This window comes from Heterocephalus glaber, unplaced genomic scaffold (assembly GCF_053883595.1).
Source record: "Heterocephalus glaber isolate CG9 unplaced genomic scaffold, H.glaber_assembly_v1.0 deba00000071, whole genome shotgun sequence".
Classification (NCBI taxonomy): Eukaryota; Metazoa; Chordata; class Mammalia; order Rodentia; family Bathyergidae; genus Heterocephalus; species Heterocephalus glaber.
Window position 1 is genome coordinate 809978 of NW_028258137.1, and position 18813 is coordinate 828790.

An 18813-nucleotide genomic window follows, 5' to 3' on the forward strand; every position below is an offset into this window, starting at 1 on the left:
AACCCCTGAGCTAAATCCCCAGCCCTCTGGTGTATTGTAATACCATAATTATAGGGAGTATTTTTAGGTTCCCTCTAACGGACCGGCAGGGGTTCGGGTGTTTACCAGGCTCCGATCTGCACACTGTTGTTCTCCCCGAGTATATATAGCTGGGGCCGCGTCTCGGTCTTCGGGATCAGGCTGCAGAGGGACAGTGGCCACCTCAGCCTCCTGTGGTTTCCTTTGCCATCGAAGGGGCAGCTAAAACAGGCACAGGCGTCTGCTGGCTCCTGCAGGGTGTGAGGCCAGTGCTGCTGCCCAGGCCCAGCCAGCGCCTGACAGGGACATACAGGAGGTGCCCTGTGGCCCCAGGTGTCCCAGGACTGTGTTTCTCGTGCTTTGTTCTCTCCTGTGTGCCTGGAAGCTGCCTGCCTCAGTCACCTCCCTGCAGATCCTCCGGAGGAAATTAAACCACTGCAGGAGGGGACCAGGTGAGGGTGCTACTTCAGTGGGCTTCTGAAGCGGAGCCTTGGGGACTGCAGGTGGGGGCTGGAACCCCAGGACCGCTGCCCTGGTGTCTGCCCCGGTGTGGCCGCACGTAGCACCCCGGCTCGTTTACATGGTCTCTGTTTAGGGTTGAGGCACCGTGCAGCATAGCCTGTCACCCGACACACCAAAGGAGGGTTTAAAAGGAAAACCAAACTGGCCGCTCAGTGACCCCAGCTCGACAGCTGTCTGTGTGTTTCTTCTCCAAGGGCCAGCACCGTGACGGCCGCCACACGGGGCCTGTGTTGCTCTGGGCCAGCCTGCCTTCCTTTGTTTCTGTCCCGCCTGCGTGCACTTGGGCTGGAGGCAGGACGGGGTCCCCACAGTTGCAGAGTCTGCGCGGGGCAGGCAGGCGCTCCCCAGCCTTGGCCCTGCCGCAGTGACTCATCGTGAGCTCCAGGGGAGGTGGGCCCGGGCAGCACTGGGCACTGCCACCTCCAGGGCTGCGCATCCCCGGGCCCCGTGGCTGGCCCTCGCCCCTCCTCACCCCCGCCGAGGTCTGGCCGCCTCCGTCAGGGATGGTCGCTGAGCACATCGCTCCTCTGCTCTCTGAGGCTCGCCCAGCCCCTGCCCAGCCCCGTGTGCTCCAGGCTTGGGGTGCTCGGTCCCTGCCACCCTGCCGCAGACGCTGCTCCTCCAGGCCCCAAGCCCACCCTTGCCCAGGGCGGCCACCTCCCACCCCACCTCTGCCCCTCACCCTCCCTGCCCAGACTCCTGATCCCTCTGCCCCGGCATCCACTGGTCACTGGGTGAATATGTCTGGAAACCCGCCCCCCAGGCCAGGCCGCCTAGGCTCTGTGGTCCAGATGAGGGCTCTATAGTGAGCACGTGGAGACCAGAAATGTCACCAAGAAACGAAGTGAGCAGCCTCAAGGGGAAAATTAATTTTGGTGTTCTTGAGCCAGGGTCTCTCTATGTAGCCCAGACCAGCCTCAAACTTGTGGTGATCCTCCTGCCTCAGCCTCCTGAGTGCTGGAATAACAGGTGTGCATCACATTGCCTGGGCCTTTTTACTATGAAAACAACATTTTTATTAAAGTAATTAAAAGTCAAAACCACAACAAAAGGGAAATTCCATGATCTTCGCTCACAACTATATAATCTTTATATAGAAAAACTATGAAGAGCCAGTGTGGTCTGAAAAGCAGCTCCACAGTAAATCTAACCCTTACGTAAAAGTAACTAAGCTATGGAATTAGTTCACCCAAAAGAAGCTGTCTTACTGTAGAGTATGTCAGCTGAGCTGATTTCAGCTACATCGTTCTCACCTCTAAAAACTGTCTTCTGATATTTCACATGGGCAGAGACGTAACACACAGGAGTCTGCAGAATTAAAAGGATAGAACAAATCCTCCAACCACAATTACACATGAAAATGAGTGAAGGCATCTTTATCTATAGATCTGTAAAACTATGCAAATTAGCGCTTGTGCATGTCACCGGTCACACTGAAGCTCTGTGAGGCGGTACTGAGTAAACACAGACACTGAACCCCCAGGTCGGACAGGGCTCTGCGAAGCATACCATTCCCACCTCCCAGCCTGTCACCATGAACTTCCCCTGCGACCTGCCCCTGGGTGTTACCGAGTCCCAGGCCTGGCCGTTTTCCCCTGCGGTACTGGGAATCGAGCAGGGCTTCATGTGTCCTAAGCCAGCCCTGCCCTTTAAGCCCTGCTGCTTAGGCTGAGTGAGCCTATGACTCCTTCTAGCTGACCACTCCAAAACAGGACGGAACGCCTGCCGCGGGCCCCTTCCTGCACAGCGCATGCCAACTGGGGTCATGGGCTGAGTCCCATCCCCTGCTTGGCCCGGGAGACATCACTTTCCAGGCGTGGATTGCTGTGTGACTGCACGGGGCCAGCTGTGTCTACCTGGACACGACTGTTCTGCTGGCTCTGGCACTCCTCAGGCAGGGTCGTGGGGTCAGAGGCCGCCGCTGCCTGGCTCTCACCCGCACAGGTGCAGGGTGGGGTGCTCCTCGGCCTCTGCCCACCCTGTGGCTTCAGAGCGGTTACCCAGGGCCGACCAGGCCAAGTCCCTCACCCGGTGTGTGATCTGTGAGGTCTTCCAGATACTTTAAAAATCGGGTCACTTGTCTTTCTTTTCTTTTTTTTTCCTGTGGTCCCGGAGATTGGAACCAGGGCCTTGGTGCTGAGCTGCGTCCCCAGGCCTTTTTAACATTTTCTACTTTAAGACAGGGTCTCACTAAGGGTGCCAAATTGCCCAGGCCGGGCTAGAACTTGCCATCCTCCTGCCTCAGCCTCCCAGAATGTGAGATTACAGGTGGGCACCGCCACACCCAGCCCAATGTCTTTTTTTTTTTTTTTTTTGGTACCAGGGATTGCAGTAGGGTCCTTGCGCTTGCGCAGCAGGCGGCGAAACCACTGAGCTGCTACATCCCCAGCCCTGTCCCCGTCTTCTGGTGGTGGCCCCAAGATGAACGCTGAGCCCAGTCACCAACCCGGAAGGCGGGCGGCCTGGGCACTCTCGCTGCGCCACGCAAGGCACGGGAAGGGTGGAAGGCACTCTCCGCCTGCGCCCGCGTGCCTGGTGCTTGTGTCCTGTTGGGTCCTGGAGGCAGGTGTGGCCGAGAGGCCCCAGTCCGTGATGTGCACCAGCTGTGCTTGTTTTTCCTCGTGGCAGGGCCAGGCTGGGGGTCCGGCCCATGGGTGGGAAGGGACTGTCGCAAGCCAGGAGGAGGTGCCGAGGGGGCACTGCCCGACACCGGAGGTCCTGCCGCCAGCCGGGTGACGGTGCCGAGCGTGGTGGCCCCGCGCTCCCGACCTCACTGCGTGCAGACCTTCTGGGTGAGGAGAGGCCAGGCCGGTCACAAGGTCAGGAGGCCAGAGGCTCGCGGCCAAGGGCCTGGGACTGTGGGAGTGGGTGGTGACCAAGGGGCGGCTGAGCCTCTGGGATGGGTGGTGGCCCTCGGGAGCCATGCAGTAGGACCGGACGGACGCGGAACTCAGAAGGGCACCCGCCTCGCGAGCAAGGGCCTGGGCGCCAACCTGTTTGCTCTGCGACCTCTGCAAGGACCTCCTGCCTCGGTTTCCTCCTGTGACAAACGATGCCTTCCAGAGCGTGAGCCTAGCAAGCGTGCGAGCAGAGTGCTGAGGTGGCCCTGCCGGCCCCGGAGGCCAGGCAAGCCAGAGCCGGCCTCTCCTGGCCCGCTGTCCCTTTCTTGAGCTCGGCAGCCCGGACTGGGCGAGGCCAGGCTCAGGCTAAGGGCGCAGTGGGGAACCCTCCTGCATCTGCCTCCAGACGGTCGCTTCCCTGCCTGCCCTGTGGTCCCCTCCTGCCCTCAGAGGGGTGGCTCAGCGGGAGGGGGTCGTGGCCGAAGCGAGGCCATGGCTGGTTCCAGGGAGAGTGGTCAGGGACTCTTGGGGACAGGGAAGCCACGTGTGGCTCTTCCGTGCACCTGTGTAACCCTGGGGCGATTCCTGGCCACTCACTGTGGACAGCCACTGGCCCACCCGGTTCGTGGGCACCTGTGCTCTGAGAGGTACGTTTCACCCGCTCGGAAGCCCTTGGGCGTCCTGAGCGCAGGGCGGTGGTGCTGCCCGGGACTCTGGAGATGGAGGCTGAGACCTGGGGTTCACATGGCTGCGCCCCCAGCCCCTTCCCGGGCTGGGCAGCCCAAGGGTGAGGCAGCTCCTGGGTCTAGCTTCTGGTTTTCACATCTCTCCTCTGAGCTTCCTGCTGGCTCTGCTGCTGGGCCCCCCTGGGCAAGTTGTGCTGCCTCTCTGAGCCCTGAACCTTCCTCTTTAAAAGTGCATCTGGCTCCCTGCTGGCGCCCAGCAGGCAGATGTCTAGCGCTGACTGTTCCATAGGTGGGGACTTTCCCTCCCCCGTTTCTTGACCTGTGCTGTGGGCACCTGCCCTGCCCTTCCTGCTGCTTTCGGGGATGACCCGCCAGGAGCCCGGGGTGACGGTCCCCACAGGGCCCAGCTCAACACAAGCCCAGCTGTAGTCACCCCTGACTCTAGGCCTGCGGCGGCTCACCCTGGGGATGCAGGGGCTGGACGGCCGTGACTCCAAGACGCCCAGCTTCTGTTCCCGCCCGTGCTCCCCCCAGGTGGGACAGTGGCACTGGCTGCATCTCGAGTGGTCAAAGCCTCGAGTGGTGCAAGGGACAGCGTGCCTGGGCGCCCCTGAGCCCTGTCCACTGTGCCGGAATCTCAGGGTACCAGGGTCAGTGATCTGGCAAACTGGGGGCCTCCACTTGCTCAGCTCAGACGCCACCTCCCCAGGCAGCCTGGCTGGCCACCAAGGAGCGCAGGGATGGGGTCTCTGGCCCAAACACCCGTGCCTTCCCCAGGCCACCACCGGCCCCTTGCTCAGGAGGGTGGTGGGCATGGTTGGTGTCTCTGCCCTGTGGGGGCCGCCTGGGGGAATCAGCCCCTCACCAAGGGGCCTGGCCTCGGGGTTTGAGCCCCTGCAGAGGCCTGAGAGCCTCAGCCACGCAGAGTCTGCCAGCCAGTGCTGGGGACCCCAGGCGCCCACGGTCTCCGCCCACAGCTCCCAGGGAGCAGCCCCTCCGCCCTGCCTGCGCGGCCCAGGGGACCTGCTCATCCCCGAGCTCACTGGCCCTCACCTGTTTCCTGTTGTGGCCATCCCGGAACCTTGGTTCAGTCCAGTATGCCCAGAGAGCGCGGGCAGCCTGGTCCCCAGGATCTCGGGCCTCCTGGAGGGTCTCGGGGCCCAGCACAGTGCGGAAGGGCTGGAGTCTGTCCTAGAACTGTCCATTGCCGCTCAGCGACTCAGTCACAGGCCGCCGGGGACACTGAGTGAGGACTGTCTCCATGTCCTTCCCCTGTACCGGAGTTGAGCACAGGGCCTTTGCTCTTTTTCGTTTTGAGACAGGATCTTGCTAAGTCCCTAGGTTGCCCAAGCAGGGTGCGAACCTGGCATCCTCCTGCCTCAGCCTCCCAGAGTGCAGGGTGACAGGCCTGTGCCACTGTGCAAAGCCTGTGTTCACATCACCGAGACAGCGGTGAGAACTGCCGTGGCCTCCGCCCACAGCGCCAAGTGGGCTCTCCCGGCGGCCTCGGGGTACGTGGTAGTGGTGTCCCCACCGCACAGATGAGGAGACTGAGGCCCAGAAAGCTCATGCCGCCTGCACGGTGACGCAGGCCTCCGAGGCCGTGTGGCAGGGTCTGGCGGAGCTTCGGGAGGGTGTCGGCTAAGAGCCAGCCCACCCCTGCTGCCCGGAAGGGGTGCACGGGTCCACCCCTGCTGCAGGGGCCACCATGTGGCTCTGGGGACCCGGAGCTGCCTGCGTCGCACTCCACTGTGAGGAATTAGATTAGTTTTCCATAAAAACAGGATGTGGTGGGTGAGAGAGCAGCCCGGCCATCTCGCTTGCTCGTTTCCAGGAACTGGACACAGCCCTGGGCAGGATGGTCCCTGTCCCCGCCTGCTCTCCGCTCTTAAGTGGCTACTTAATCTGTCGGTTCTCTGGCCGGGAGTTCGTTACATCACGGAGCCAGCGAGCCCTGGAGGAGACACTGCCGCCAGGAGGCAGAGTGGGGGGGGCAGGCACCGCCAGGCTGTGCCAGGCAGAGCCGGAGCCTGGCCCCTGCCTAGGCCTTGAGGAACAGGCCATCCCAGCACACCCAGGGGACCAGGAACTGGGGCCCACACGTCCCCCGGAGGGGCTGCAGGTCTGTGGCAGCGCTGGCCTGGAGGTGTGATGTCCTGCAGGCTGCGGGCGTTACAGGCCCAGGCCTGGGTCCGGGGGGCCGAGAGCCATTGTGTGGGGGCTGCAGCTGCCTAAGTCCTGCTCTCAGGTGCCAGGCAGCACTGGGGGCGCAGGGCGCACTGGGGCGTGGGCTTTGTCCTGTGGGCAGTGGGTGCCCCTGGGAGGGCCTGGGGGGCTGGGTGGAGTCCCCTCCTTCCTTCCTCTGTTGCTCTCCATCCTGAGTGGGCTCCGCTCCTGGCTGAGTGGCCCTGGCCTGTGCGCGCTGTTGTCCCCAGCACCGTCCTTCCCCCTGGGCGGCCGAGGGTGACCGCGCTTGTCCTGCCGATGGCCGGGTGCCGGGACTTGGGAGGGCGTGGGCTTCGGGTGGCTGCTGGGCCCCGTGTCAGCAGGACAGCCACGGGTCTCTCGAGTCTCTGGTGCTCGCGGCTCCCCGTCAGAGTCTCGGAGCCCCACCGAACCCCTGCCCGGGCCCGGCCCTGGCCCAGGCGGCCACACTTACAGGGTGTTCTTGAGCATTCCACCCCAGACACCCCACCGTGCAGGCCCGAGCGCACTTGGCGATGCCCCCGGATAAGATTCCAGGGCACAATGGCTGCTTCCCAGAGGCTCTTCTCTTTGGGGAGGAAGGTGAGGGGTGAGCAGGCACCGGCTTGAACCAGTCGAGTCCGCTGGGTAAAGCGCAAGACACCCGGAGCCCGGGCCACGGGCTGGGTGTCAGCACTGCCCCCACCTGCTGCGCCTCGAGACTCGGAAACAAAGGGAGGAGTGATGGGCTGCTGGCGTCTTCGTCTTCGGAGGTCGCTGTCCCCAGGCAGCCGTGCTACAAGTGCCCGTGTTGGTTTTTCCCTGGCCGCTTCACGAGCATGTTGAATTTCCATGGCCACCACACCCGCAGCCACACAGCTGATCCCAGCAGCCTCTGCGTGCAGGGGGGGCACGGACAGGGCTCAAAGCAGGCCAGCTGGCAGTGCTGCCGGGGCCCCACCCTGGGGGTCCACTGTCTGTGTCCGTCTGCGTCCATCGTCTGTCCGCTGGCTTTAAGGAAGGGGCTCCTGTGGTCGGGAGCTGAGGTGTTGCACCCAGCAGGCAGCCTGGGCCGGACACAGCGCACATCCACGATGCCTCCGAGTCCTGGTGCCAGGGGCAGTGGCGGGCACTGGGGGTCCCTCTTGCTCCGGGTCCTCCCGCTGCAGTTTGAGTTAATCCCATCTAAAGAGTCCCCCACGCTGGCATCGAGATTGGTTCTGAGCAGCCTGGGGCACTGCAGCAGGCTGAGTGGACAGGGAGTGGGCCCCAGCCGGCCAGGACGATCTTGGGCTGCCCAGGGTTGGCCCTGAAGCCCTGGACTTCGTGTGTCCCTGTCACTCCTCTTGGCTCAGGCTCAGCTCAAACCTGGCACCCTGATGGCACAGAGAATGTGGGGTCCCCAGCCCCAGCGGCCCCTGTGTATGCCGTCCCTAGAGAGTGGTGGAGCCCCTAAACTGCCCATGTCACCCCAAGGGACAGCCGAGGCATAGCTCAGGGCTGAGCTCAGTTGTCTCCTGCCGAACCCCAGAGACTGCATGGGTGCCCTTGACTGAGATGTCCCACCCGCCGGCCCTTCCCAGGTGGCCAGGTAGCATTCCTGTCCAGATGCCACAGAGGCCTGAGCGGGCCTGGGGCTGCCTGGACGACCTGGAGCCTGAGTCACCGGGCGGGGCTCTGAGTCACCACAGCCTGGGGGGCAGCCTAGAGCTGCCGGGACTGGGGCAGCTGGGGCCCCAGGCGGCATCGGTGTTTGGGAAGCAGCCTGGGCTCTTGGGTGGGAGCAGCAGGCTCCCCACACCTCTCTGTGGGTGCCAGCAGAGGCGGCAGCCTAGCAGCGTGAGCATGGAGTGAGGTCGTGTGTCCAGGCAGGTTGGGCTGACGCCAGCCCTCCACCAACCACCTGCTTCTTCCACAGGAGCCTTCGAGGTCTGGTTCTCTGTTGGAGGTACAGGAGCCTAGGGCACTGAGACCCGGACTGCCTGCCACCCGGGCTGCAGTGCTGGCTTCCTGGGGAGGCCCGTGGTATGCCTGGGAACCCGCTTTGAGGACCGCTCCACAGAGTGGGGACGTTTCCAAGGTCACGTGTGTGTGTGCCCAAGAGGACATGGTCTCCCCGAGTCTTGGGCTCAGCCCTGGGCCTTTGCCTCTGATGCTGCCCTGCTGGAGTCCCCAGGCCTGTACTCTGCCACCAGCCACAGCACCCTGGACCCCTCGCCTGACACCCATTGTGTTTCTGGGGCGCCCGGCTCGCTGTCCACTGCAGGGCAGGACTGGACTCCCAGCGCGGTCCCTGCCTCATCACCACAGCTGCCTGGGCACTCCCCCCAATCTGCGTCCACTGGCCCTGCCTCTGGATTGAACCAGATTTGCTCGACAGAGCAGGTCACAGATGGCTGAGCTCCAAGCACCACACTGAATCCGCCCCAGTGACAGGACACGACGTGTTGCTGCACCTGTGCTGCCCCGGGTCCCCATCCTGTCTGTCTCTTGGCACCATTCCCTGGACCTCTCAGCGCTCATAGGTTGAACAATACGGTGCAGCCACTGTTTGTACGACACTGACACTGAACCATCCAGGTGACTTCAGTGCACCGGGACACGTGTATCTGTGCTCCGCTTTTTTTGTTTTTTGGTGCCTTGAATCGAAGTCAGGACCTTGTGCTTGCAAGGCAGGCGTGGTGCCACTGAGCTACATCCCCGGCCCTTCAGAAGGAGTTTGTGTGTGTGTGTGTGTGTGTGTGTGTGTGTGTGTGTGTGTGTGTGTGAGACTGGGGATTGAACCCAAGGCCTTTATTATTTTTCATTTTGACACAGGGTCTCACTAAGTTGCCTGGCTGGGCTAGAACTTTCATTCTCCTATCCTCCTGCCTCAGCCTCCTGGAGTTCTGGGACTGTGGGCGAATGAAGGGCTTGAATATGCACAGGCTTTGGTGTCCGTGGGTCCTGGGCCTGGTCATCCATGGATAGTTAGAAGCAACTGTGTCTGTCATTTGAGGGTGTGTGGTGGATCTCACCTGTCCCGACCCGCAGCCCAGCACCCTGAGGTAGAGCTCTGGGTCCTTCTTCCGTGGCCTCCCGGCCTGGCGCGGGAGGGGTCCGGATGAGCAGGGCCCCCAGGCAGAGTCACCTGTGTGGGGGCTGGTGTGTGGCCTGGGTCCCTGTGGGGTCCTGCTGTGGGGGTGCAGCCTGGGGACGGGGGTCTTGAGGCGCAAGGCTGTGCCCCCGGGGGACCCTGGGCAGTGGCTTCATTGCTCTTCCCATGTCTCCCCCAGTGCTGCACCAGGTTGCAAGCTGCTCCGTGCCTGGGTGGCCCAGAGGGGCTGCCCCCGGAACTCTGCCCTCCCTTAGCCCGGAATCCGGGGCGGGCTGCAGGCCCAGGGCAACTCTACCTGAAGCTCAGCACCAGACCTCTCGTAGGCCGGGAGGCCCTGGAATGTGCTGTCCACTGTGGTCAGTCACCTGTGCCGCCTCGTGGGGATCCGGCTGCACTGCCTCCTGAGCCGGACCTTGAGCGGCCCGTGGTGACGCTTGCGGCCAGGACACCGCCAACCCGTTATCTCTGTCTTGTTATGGCCCAGCTGCTTGCCCAGGGCCCAGTGGGGCAGCAGGGCTCGCGCCAGCCCCACCTTGGCACACTGATCCCGAGGGGCCCTGCCCACCAGGACATGGCTGCCCCCTGTGGTAGCTCTGGCTGCCAGCTGCCGGCTCGACAGCTGGGCACCGGGAGAGGCTGAATCATGACCTGGAGATCCGGGTGTCCTCCGTCCCCGCCCACACCCCGTCAGTGTCTGGGCTGCTCCCCACCCTGCTGCTGCCAGGCTGTGTCAGGCTTGGGCTGACCCAGGGCCTCGGGTACCCAGGAAGGGCCCACCCTGGCGCTGCCGGTGGCCTTTTCTTCCTGCCCAGGCTGGGTCAGCTCCGTCCCAGGCAGCGCTGCACTTGCCCCTTTTTTGGACGACACTGGGAGCTATGATGTCCCCAGCAGCTGGGCCCATTGTGCTTCAGTTTCCCCATCTGACAAAGGTGCAGTAGGATCCCACCCCCTTTTGCGCAGCTGCTTGGTCCTGGCTCTGCTGCCCATGATGCTGCTCACAGGTCAACCCTGTCCCCATGCAGAGTTAGCAGCTCAGTGGGGACCTTCCCTGCCACATGCAGGGGGTCTGGGCTTTCAGGCCGAGGTGGGGGCAGTGGACAGGGTTGACCTGCCGGGAGGCTGAGGGTGTCCACTGCACACCCCGAGTGGGGCTCCTGGCCCCCATGGTGGCTGATGTCACCAGTGTCTCTCAGCAGCAAAACCCAGGGGTCCCTACTTCAGCTGCGCTCGTGGGGAGGCCTGGGCCCTGGGCTCCAGTGGCCACGAGGGAGGGGTCCCCTTTCAGCACTGGGATTGGGCCCTGCAGGGGCTCCCCCTGGCCTCTGCCTCCCCCACTTCCCAAGACAGCGCAGAGATGGTGGCCAGGTGAGCCCTGCTCTCTGGGGCCCACATGGGTGCTCTGTGTCCTCCTCGGGTCCCTCTGTGGCCAGGCCCCCTCAGCTGTGGCCTCTTGCTGTGGCTCATGGTGCCCAGGCGAGGCCAGGAGCCAGGTTGTCGTGACCTCCCCGTGCACGCCAGATGAGCCATGAAACCGCGTTTCCTGGACACCACTGCTAATTAAATGCTCCCGCAGGGCCCTGAGCCCGGGGCTGCCTGGCAGGGCCCCAAGTAGGTAACGCACTGTTCCTTGCTGGGAGGTGGGGCAGCTCCCGCTCAGCCCCTCTGCTGGCCCCAGGCCACTGCCACACACCACGGCCCCTCCTTGGGCCACCATCCCATTGTTGACTTTCTCCCACGGCCCTGGTTTTCTCCTCTGTGGAACAAGAGGTCTCTGAGGCGTTCGGAGTTCTGCCAACCGCAAAGCGTTCCAAGAGCACGGCCCCTGCGCGGGCACAGTCACCCCGCCCCTCCCCGTCCCTGGCGCCTGGCGGGGCAGGGAGCGGCACACAGGGCCCAGCGGGTCTACTCCAAGACCACAGCTGTGCCAGTGCTCGGGTCACCAAGGGCACTGGGACCCCACGAGAGGGGCCGCACAGGGGCTCCAGCATCCCCAGGTGTCAGGGTGGCAGGGCGGGGCACTCTCAGAGGTGGCAGGATGGCCCCACCCCGGCCCAGGCCGCTTCGTCCCCAGGCCAGGCTGTGCAGCCCTCACTGCCACCTCCAGTCGGGCCCGGTTCGGTTTCAGGCCCTGCCTTCTGGGGGAGCCGGTGTGGCCTCCTTTGAGAACAGGGAGCACCAGGCCCCGGGATGCCCCGTGCCACGCCCCCTTCCCCCACCTCCTCCCAAGTGCAGTGTTTATGGCTCTGGCCAAGCCAAATAAGGCAGGGAGCGCTGGGGCTGGAGCAGACTCGGGAGGCAGAGGGGCCGGGCGGGGCCAGGACCCCTGGGCTGGCAGCTGTCACCGGGCACTGGTTCCCCTGTCGCTGTCCCCGCACCCCACCTGGCGCTGCATGTAGTGGCCAGGGCAGCAGGAGGCAGGATTCTGCCACGGGCCACGGGCCTGCCCGGGGCTGGGCCTGCCTCTCTAGGAGGCACATGACTTGTGTCCCTTGTCCCCTCCTGCGATGTGGCCTGCCATCGCCACTGCCACCCTGCTATTTCTTCCCCTCTTTGTTCTTTTGAACAACTCCAGTCGCTGTGAAAACACAGACCTTGTAGGAAAGGGAAATGTGGGGGAGGGGCTGGGCCTGCGCTGCCCTGGCTGCTCCGACGTCAGCCCGGCGGCCCCCGCCCTGGTCCTGGGGACTGAGTAGGGCCCTGTGCCCCAGCCCCAGCCCTTTCTTACTTTTTATCTTGAGATAGGGTCTATCTAGATGGCCCAGGCTGGCCTGGAACTTGTGATCCTCCCGACTCAGCCTCCTGAGTAACTGCAATGATGGGCACGTCCCACTGCGCCCTGCTTGTTTCAGTTTTATTTTTAATTTTTCCACACAAGGAATCTTTGCTTTCTTGTGACCCGTGTACCAGGCCCAGGTGTGACTGTGGCAATCACCGGTGGGGGCACCTGTGACTCTCGCATAGTGGCCGAGCCTCTGGGGACAAGCGTGGTCTCCACCATGGTCAGCTGGACAGTGGTGGGCCCAGGGCCTGACCCAGAGGCAGTAACTCAGGGGGGGCCCGCACGCCATGCTGCACACAGGGCTGTTCCCGTGTGTGCTGCTCTGGGCCGCAGGTCTGGACCCCATCTTGTGAATCCAGGCCTGGCGTTTCTCCAGGGCACCCAGGGTGGCACGGCATGGGGCATCTTCAAATGCTGTGGCGTTGGGCTGGGGACTTAGCTCAGTGGTTCCACCGCCTGCCTCGCAAGTACAAGGACCCGAGTTCCATCCCTGGTACCAAAAAAGAAAAAAGTCTGGGGTTTATGGCTTTTTTTTTTTTTTTTACTAAAATATATTCTATTTTACTATACATGTTACAAAAATAGGCTAAAAAGGTGTTTTGTTTTTGTTTTTATTTGAGTACTGAGGGTTAAACCCAGGGCCTTCATACTGCGCTACATCCCCAGCCCTTTGTTATTTTTTATTTTGAGACAGGATCTTACTACATCCATAAATTCCCTGGGCTGGGGTTGAACTTGTGATCCTCCTGCTCCATCTTCTAGAGCCCTGGGATCACAGGCCTGCACCACACACCTAAGCAACCTTATCTTTAGAACTCTACTTAGAGTAAGAGTTTCCTGCCAAGCCTGGTGCTACACACCTGTGATCCCAGCATTTGGGAGGCTGAGGCAGGAGGATCACTGAAAGCTGAAAGCCAGCCTGAGCTACACAGTTCAAGGTCAGCCTGAACTAACAGCAGGACCCTGTCTCAAAAAACAGCAACAACAGGGCCAGGGATTTAGCTCAGTTGTTCTGCTGCCGCCTGCCTCGCAAGCGCAAGGTCTTGAGTTTGATCCCTGGTACCAAAAAAACACCAAACAAACAACAAAAAAAATAATTTCCTTTTTATATACAGAATAATGTACATCAAACTCTAAAATTATTCTTGGGAAAAGCTTTTACTGTGACCCAAAATATTTCCGGTTTCATCCTCTGTTGATAGTATTGATTTTATAATACGTGTACTTAGTAATGCTTTCAGAATTCTGTCTCAGTGCCTTACCAATTAAATAAAACTATGGCAGCCTCTGTGTGTCTTCGAGGAGTTTTGACCGGTACAAACTGCCAGGTTTTCAGTGTTGTTTCTGTTGCACATTTTCCACTGCAGCTCTTAAACTCTGGTGTCTGATAGTTCTTTACTAATAGGGCAAAGAACAGTCCCAGCTGTGGACGGTGACCGTGTAGGGAGCCGGGCCTGGAAGTGCTCACCCCCGGCTGTGATAACATTTTCAGCATCCCTTTGGCGCCCTGGAGCAGTGAAACAGAGCCAAGGAGCCCGCAGCGGCCTCAGCCAGCTCTGCACACAGCAGACACGGACGGGGCAGGCCCTCCGCCCGAGCGCGACCTACGCCAGCCTGCAGTCTGTCCTTCGGGGAGGCCAGCGGCCAAGGGCACAGTGGCGGTCCTGTAGGTGTGGTGCTAGGATGGGCACAAAACAATTAAAATTTGTTTCTGATGTGAAGAAAGTTAGCAAAGCATTGTTTGAAACCCGCCGGCCTCTCCCCGTGTGCGGTTCACCAGGGCACTGGGGCACTTCACAGCCGAGGATGAGTCTCGGGACCAAGGTGTGCAAACCCCTCCTCCTCCGCGAGGGGCAGCCACCTGTGTGCAGGGGCACAGAGCAGAGAGCACCGTGGGGAGGGTCAGCCCCCGGCAGGAGGGGCTTGGCAGGCAGGGCACCCACACAGGGTCGGCATGAGACCAGGCCAGGCCGAGGCGCTGCAACCTCACATCCCTGCCACAGGGTCAGCACAGCTGGAGTGCCCAGGGTGCCAGCGCAGAGCTGTCAGGGGCCGGAGTCCAGGATGGGGGGCAGGTTGGGGCGCTGGAGCCCAGGCTACCGCCTCCGTGCCGCTGCTTCCGCCTGGGGCCTGAGCGTCGAGGCCGGCAGCAGCATGGGGATGCCGTGGGGACACTGTGCGGGGAGCGATGCCCTCAGTCAGGGCGGGGAGGGTCTGCAGCAGCCGAGCCCCGAAGATGCCTGAGGCAGGCCCCATGCACTGGAGGACACCGGCTGATGTCCAACTTCCAGGGCAGCGCCAGGGAGCCCAGGCAGGGACAGAGGCCAGACGCAGGTGGAGGCCCCCAGAGCCCTTCTCTGTCCTGCTTTTCCCATCACCAAATAATCGGTTCTTCTTCCAAGAATGAAAAGCAAGGGCACATGATTTCACCGTGAGCAGAAAGCATGCAATGCCAAGCCCTTCCTTGGCGGACTGGCCTGGGCCGGATCAGAGCAAACCCGAGGCCTGGACGCAGTAGGGGCGCAGATCCCAGCCCTGGTGGGTGCCGGCAGATTCCATGGCCGGGTCCTGAGCGGCCTCGCTCTGCCTTGGACGGAGGCCTCCTGCTCCTCAGCTCCGGTGCCCACAGCTCTGGAACACTGCACCCCCCTCACCGGGGCTGGTCAGGCCCCTCAGGGTTCTGCTGATGCTGACCAGCCCTCCCGCCTGTGGCCTGAGGCCCGGGGGGCCAGCTGTCCTGTCCTCCCTTTCTGACCCATCTGGGAGCTCTTAGATGCCAGCCCTGCCTGGGTCTCGCACCCCGGGGGAGCTGTGCCAGTGCTTCCGATTCTCCACCTCTGAGCGGGTGCTGCCATCCTCAGTCTCCGGCTGCTAGGGTCCTGCCCAGGAGGGCTGCGTGCAGCCGGTCGCCCTTCCTGCCCAGCCCAGCTGTTGTCCCAGGCTCAGGAAAGGCTTTTCGGTGAGGTCATAGCCGTGTGGCCCTGGGAGGACAGCCAGCTTGGTGCCTCCTCCGCACTTCGTCCCCACCGTCCTCCAGCAGGATCTCTTCCCTCTCTGCCGTGGCCTCCCCCTTCCAGCACCCGTGGCCTCCAGCCCCTCAGTGGGGTCACAAGGATGTGCTTAGACCAGTGTCACCCAGGCCAGTGTCCCGGCCACACACTGCTCGGCCTATGGCCCCTCGGGGTCAGGGTCAGGGACACGAGCATCGGCCACTCTGCCTTCACCCTGTGCTGGCCTGAGGTCGCCGGGCCCCGCGGCCTGCTTCCCACCCTGTCCTCCACCCCTGAGGCTGTTGACGGGTCTGGTAGGTGGAAACGAGACCCTGCAGCCCCTGTCCTGTCCCCCGGCTGGGGCTGAGCCAGGGCTCAGCCTTCCCAGTGTGTCCCCTGGGCTGGAGTCTGATGCTGTCCGGACGCTGCCCACCTGCCCCGTGCCAGCCTCCTGGCAGAGTGGGTGGTAGGAAATGGAGCCGGGGAGGCTGGCCAGGGCCAGCCCAGTGCCCAGCCGTGCCTGTGGCCCGGGTGCTCTGGGGGGGGCTGGCGGGCTGATTCTAGCACACTCGGGGCCCCTGCCAAGCTGGACCCCAGTGGGGGCTCAGTTTCCTCACTGTGGGCAGGGCGCACCCTGCCGGGTTGTGGTGTTCCTGTCTCACTGCCTGTGTGGCCTGTCCTTTGTGGACCGAGTGAAGGGAAGGATGAAAGGTGGAATCCCGGGGTGCCAGTGATGCCCCCAGGGGCCTGGACACCAAGGAGGAGCCCCCAGGGCGGGCAGTGGCCCCACTGCGGGTTTCCTACTTCTGGCAGAGCTCCTGGAAGGCTCCTTCGCTCCTGCTTGGCCAGGTTGGGATCAGGTCACGGAGACGGGGCCTCCAGCTGCCCCCCAACCTCACCCACCTATTGTCATCCACGGACAGCTCAGACCGGCCCCGGCCCACAGCTGCCCATCCAGTTTCTGAGCCCTTCTCAGCTTCAGGGGCCGTCCGTTCTCGTCTCCAGCTTTGTAACCGAATCCACGAGCCGCCATTTGGCCCACCTTCAAGGGTGCAGTTCAGTGGCTCACATGCGTTTTCACTGCTGTGCAGCCACTGCCATCCGTTCCAGGGCTTTTCCACCTTCCTGAACAGGAACTCGGTCCCTCGCAGCTCCCATCTCTGGATTGGGCCGACTGGGAGATGAGCCTGTCCCTGCACCCAGGCCTGTGTCTGCCCTGGGAGCCTCCAGTGCCGGGCTGCTGGGAGGCCAGCTGTAGCCTTTTGGTCACACTCGTGCTCTCTGTGACTGCTCCGTGTCATGGGCTCCCGGCAGAGTGTGACTCCCCCAAGTGTCGCCTCCGAGGGGCCTGCAGCGCTGGTCCTTGGGAAGAAGTCTCTTGGCCCCGTGCATAGTGGCCATCGCCTGGCTGCAGAAGCCCTCACCGGGATGGCACGAGGGTCAGGTGCTGAGCAGCAGGAATGGGGCTGGGCTGGCCCTGGTGGGAGGCAGCGGCTGGGAGACTGGAGTGCAGCTCTGGAGAGCCAGGGTGTGTGGAAGGCTTCTTACAAATGCACTTCCCTCCTGCCCCTTGGGCTCAGCAGATTGATTTTTTGTTATGAAAATGTGTAATTGCGGAGAACCTTAGATTTGAGGAATTCCAGCCAACGGGTGTAGCTCCTGGGCAGCCTTTGGGGCAGCGGGCAGGCGCCGGGCAGTACCCTCTGCTCTCTGGAGCAGTGAGGACACTGTCTTGCTGTGACTCTGGCCACCAGAGGCCTAGGGACCCTGCGTTGGGCAAGCCCTACCCAGTCGGCGTCCATCTGCACAGCCTCTCCCCCAGGCCTGCACTGCCGCTCTGGCCCTGTTCCCAGAGGAGACCCGCCTGGCCTGGCTCTGAAAACACCCTGCCCTGTCCTGTCCCCTCCCTCCAGAAGGATCATCCTGGGACGGCTCTGTCCTTGAGTCTGGCTGGCTAACGCCAGAGCCTCAGCAGGGCAGTGGTCCTCGAACGTGGGGTACGTGAGGCAGAGCATGACAGGAACAACCCCAGGGGGGACCCCCTCTGGGTCCAGCCCTCTCAGTGGACCCAGAAGGGCAGCGGCACCTCTGCTGGGCACAGGCGGAGCCACGGGTCGGTGTCCAGGAGGGCATGGGGCTCTGCCTCCCTGGGCAGGGCTCCTGAGGCTGCTGCACCTGGGGCGTAGAGGGCACAGAGGTGGGAGCATGTGGTCTCCCCTGGACCCCAGGAAAGCTGAGTGGGCCTCGTTCCTCTGGGACGAGAGCTGGATCAGTCAAGTCACTCCTGGGAGGGAGCGGGGTGACCTGTGAGGGGCAGGTAGGGCCCCTGCACTGTGTGGCACGGCTCCCCCGGCGGAGTTCCTGGGACCGAGAGCCAAAACGCCAATGGGCTGAGCGCTGATCGGAGTAGACCAGCTGGGCACAGCAGCATAGACCTGTCATCTCTGCTCTTGGGAGTCTGAACCACGAGGAGGGAGGGTTCAAGGCCAATCTGAGCTACGTAGCAAGTTCAAGGCTGCTGTGGAAACTAGCAAGACCCTGACTCGAAAAGTTAAAGAAAACAGAGTAGAAAGCAAGTTAGGAAAATGAGTCACATGCCAGGCACCGTCCTTGGGAGCACAGTGCCTTCCCGGCCACATGACAGGAGGGCGCAGATGCACCCTAGCCACGTTAGGGGCCACGGTGGGGAGCAGTGGTGCCCAGCGACAGAGATGTGGCCTCTGTCCGTGCACCCCACAGGGGCTGGGAGGACCAGAGTGAGCTGAGCACCCATCTCCCCGCAGCCGCCCTGCTGCGCGTGAACGCACTCTCGCTGGTCTACCTGCTGCTCCTGCTGCTCCTGCCATGGCTACCTGGCCCCGCGAGGCACAGCGTGCGAGGTAAGGGGGCGTGGGGCACTTGGGGGAGGAGCACATACACCAAGACTCGGTTTCCTTTCTTGCCGGAGACTCAGCTGTTTCTGAATCCTTCCTGTCATTCCCGGGCTGTGTGCAGGGACAGGAAGGGTCGTGCCTGGGGCCTCAACCTCACCAACGGCCCTGAGGAGCCACAGTGAGTGTGCAGGCCCAGTGTCCCATCCCCGGGCGGGAAGCATCTTATTCCTCTGTGTGCCAAGCCCACAGGGTGGGAGGCGCGCGGGGCTATGGCCACATCCTGGTGGCAGCAAGGGTCACGGCCTCCTCCCTGTGGGCTTGGGCGTGGACAGGCTGCCGCCCTCCAGGCTCCTCATGTGGGGTGGGGAGAGGCACGGTCAGGTTGACTGGCCACGGCAGCAAGGGCAGAACTTCTGGAGAGGACCCTGGCCTCTGGTCACCTGTGCTTCGGTAGCCAGCGTCTGTTTTGTGCCTTCCAGAGACCGCCAGTGCTCCAGGTTGCCCCTGAGGCTGCCCCGTGCTCCCAGGAGGTGCTGCTGTGACTGACTGGTCATGTGACTCCCACTGGTCCTGGAGTTGGACCTTAGCGGCTAGGGTGGGCAGGGCCGCACTCGGGAGGCTCTGGGACTGGTTTCCTTGTCTCGGCTGCTGGCTGCTGGGGGCTCTCACTGTCCTCGGCGCCTGGGCCTGTCCCACAGAACCGGTAAGGGCCGGCTGCTGTCCCCTGGAATGTGTGCTCCTTCTGTGAGGCTGTGGGCAGCCTCAGCCCACTGCACCCTAAGCCCATCAGAGGCCCATGGGGCCCGGAGATTGGGCCGGAGATG

At 62.8% G+C, this 18813-nt stretch overlaps 1 protein-coding gene across 2 annotated transcripts in view; it reads left to right on the plus strand.

Annotated features, from left to right (window-relative positions):
* The window catches only part of Piezo1 (piezo type mechanosensitive ion channel component 1 (Er blood group)), a 50228-nt gene that overhangs the window by 5728 nt on the left and 25687 nt on the right, over positions 1-18813 (plus strand). For both annotated transcript variants that reach the window (XM_087195556.1, XM_087195602.1), the window contains exon 2: positions 17900-17995. In XM_087195556.1, coding sequence (XP_087051682.1) covers positions 17900-17995 — 96 coding nt within the window. The remainder of the gene's footprint in view (positions 1-17899; positions 17996-18813) is intronic.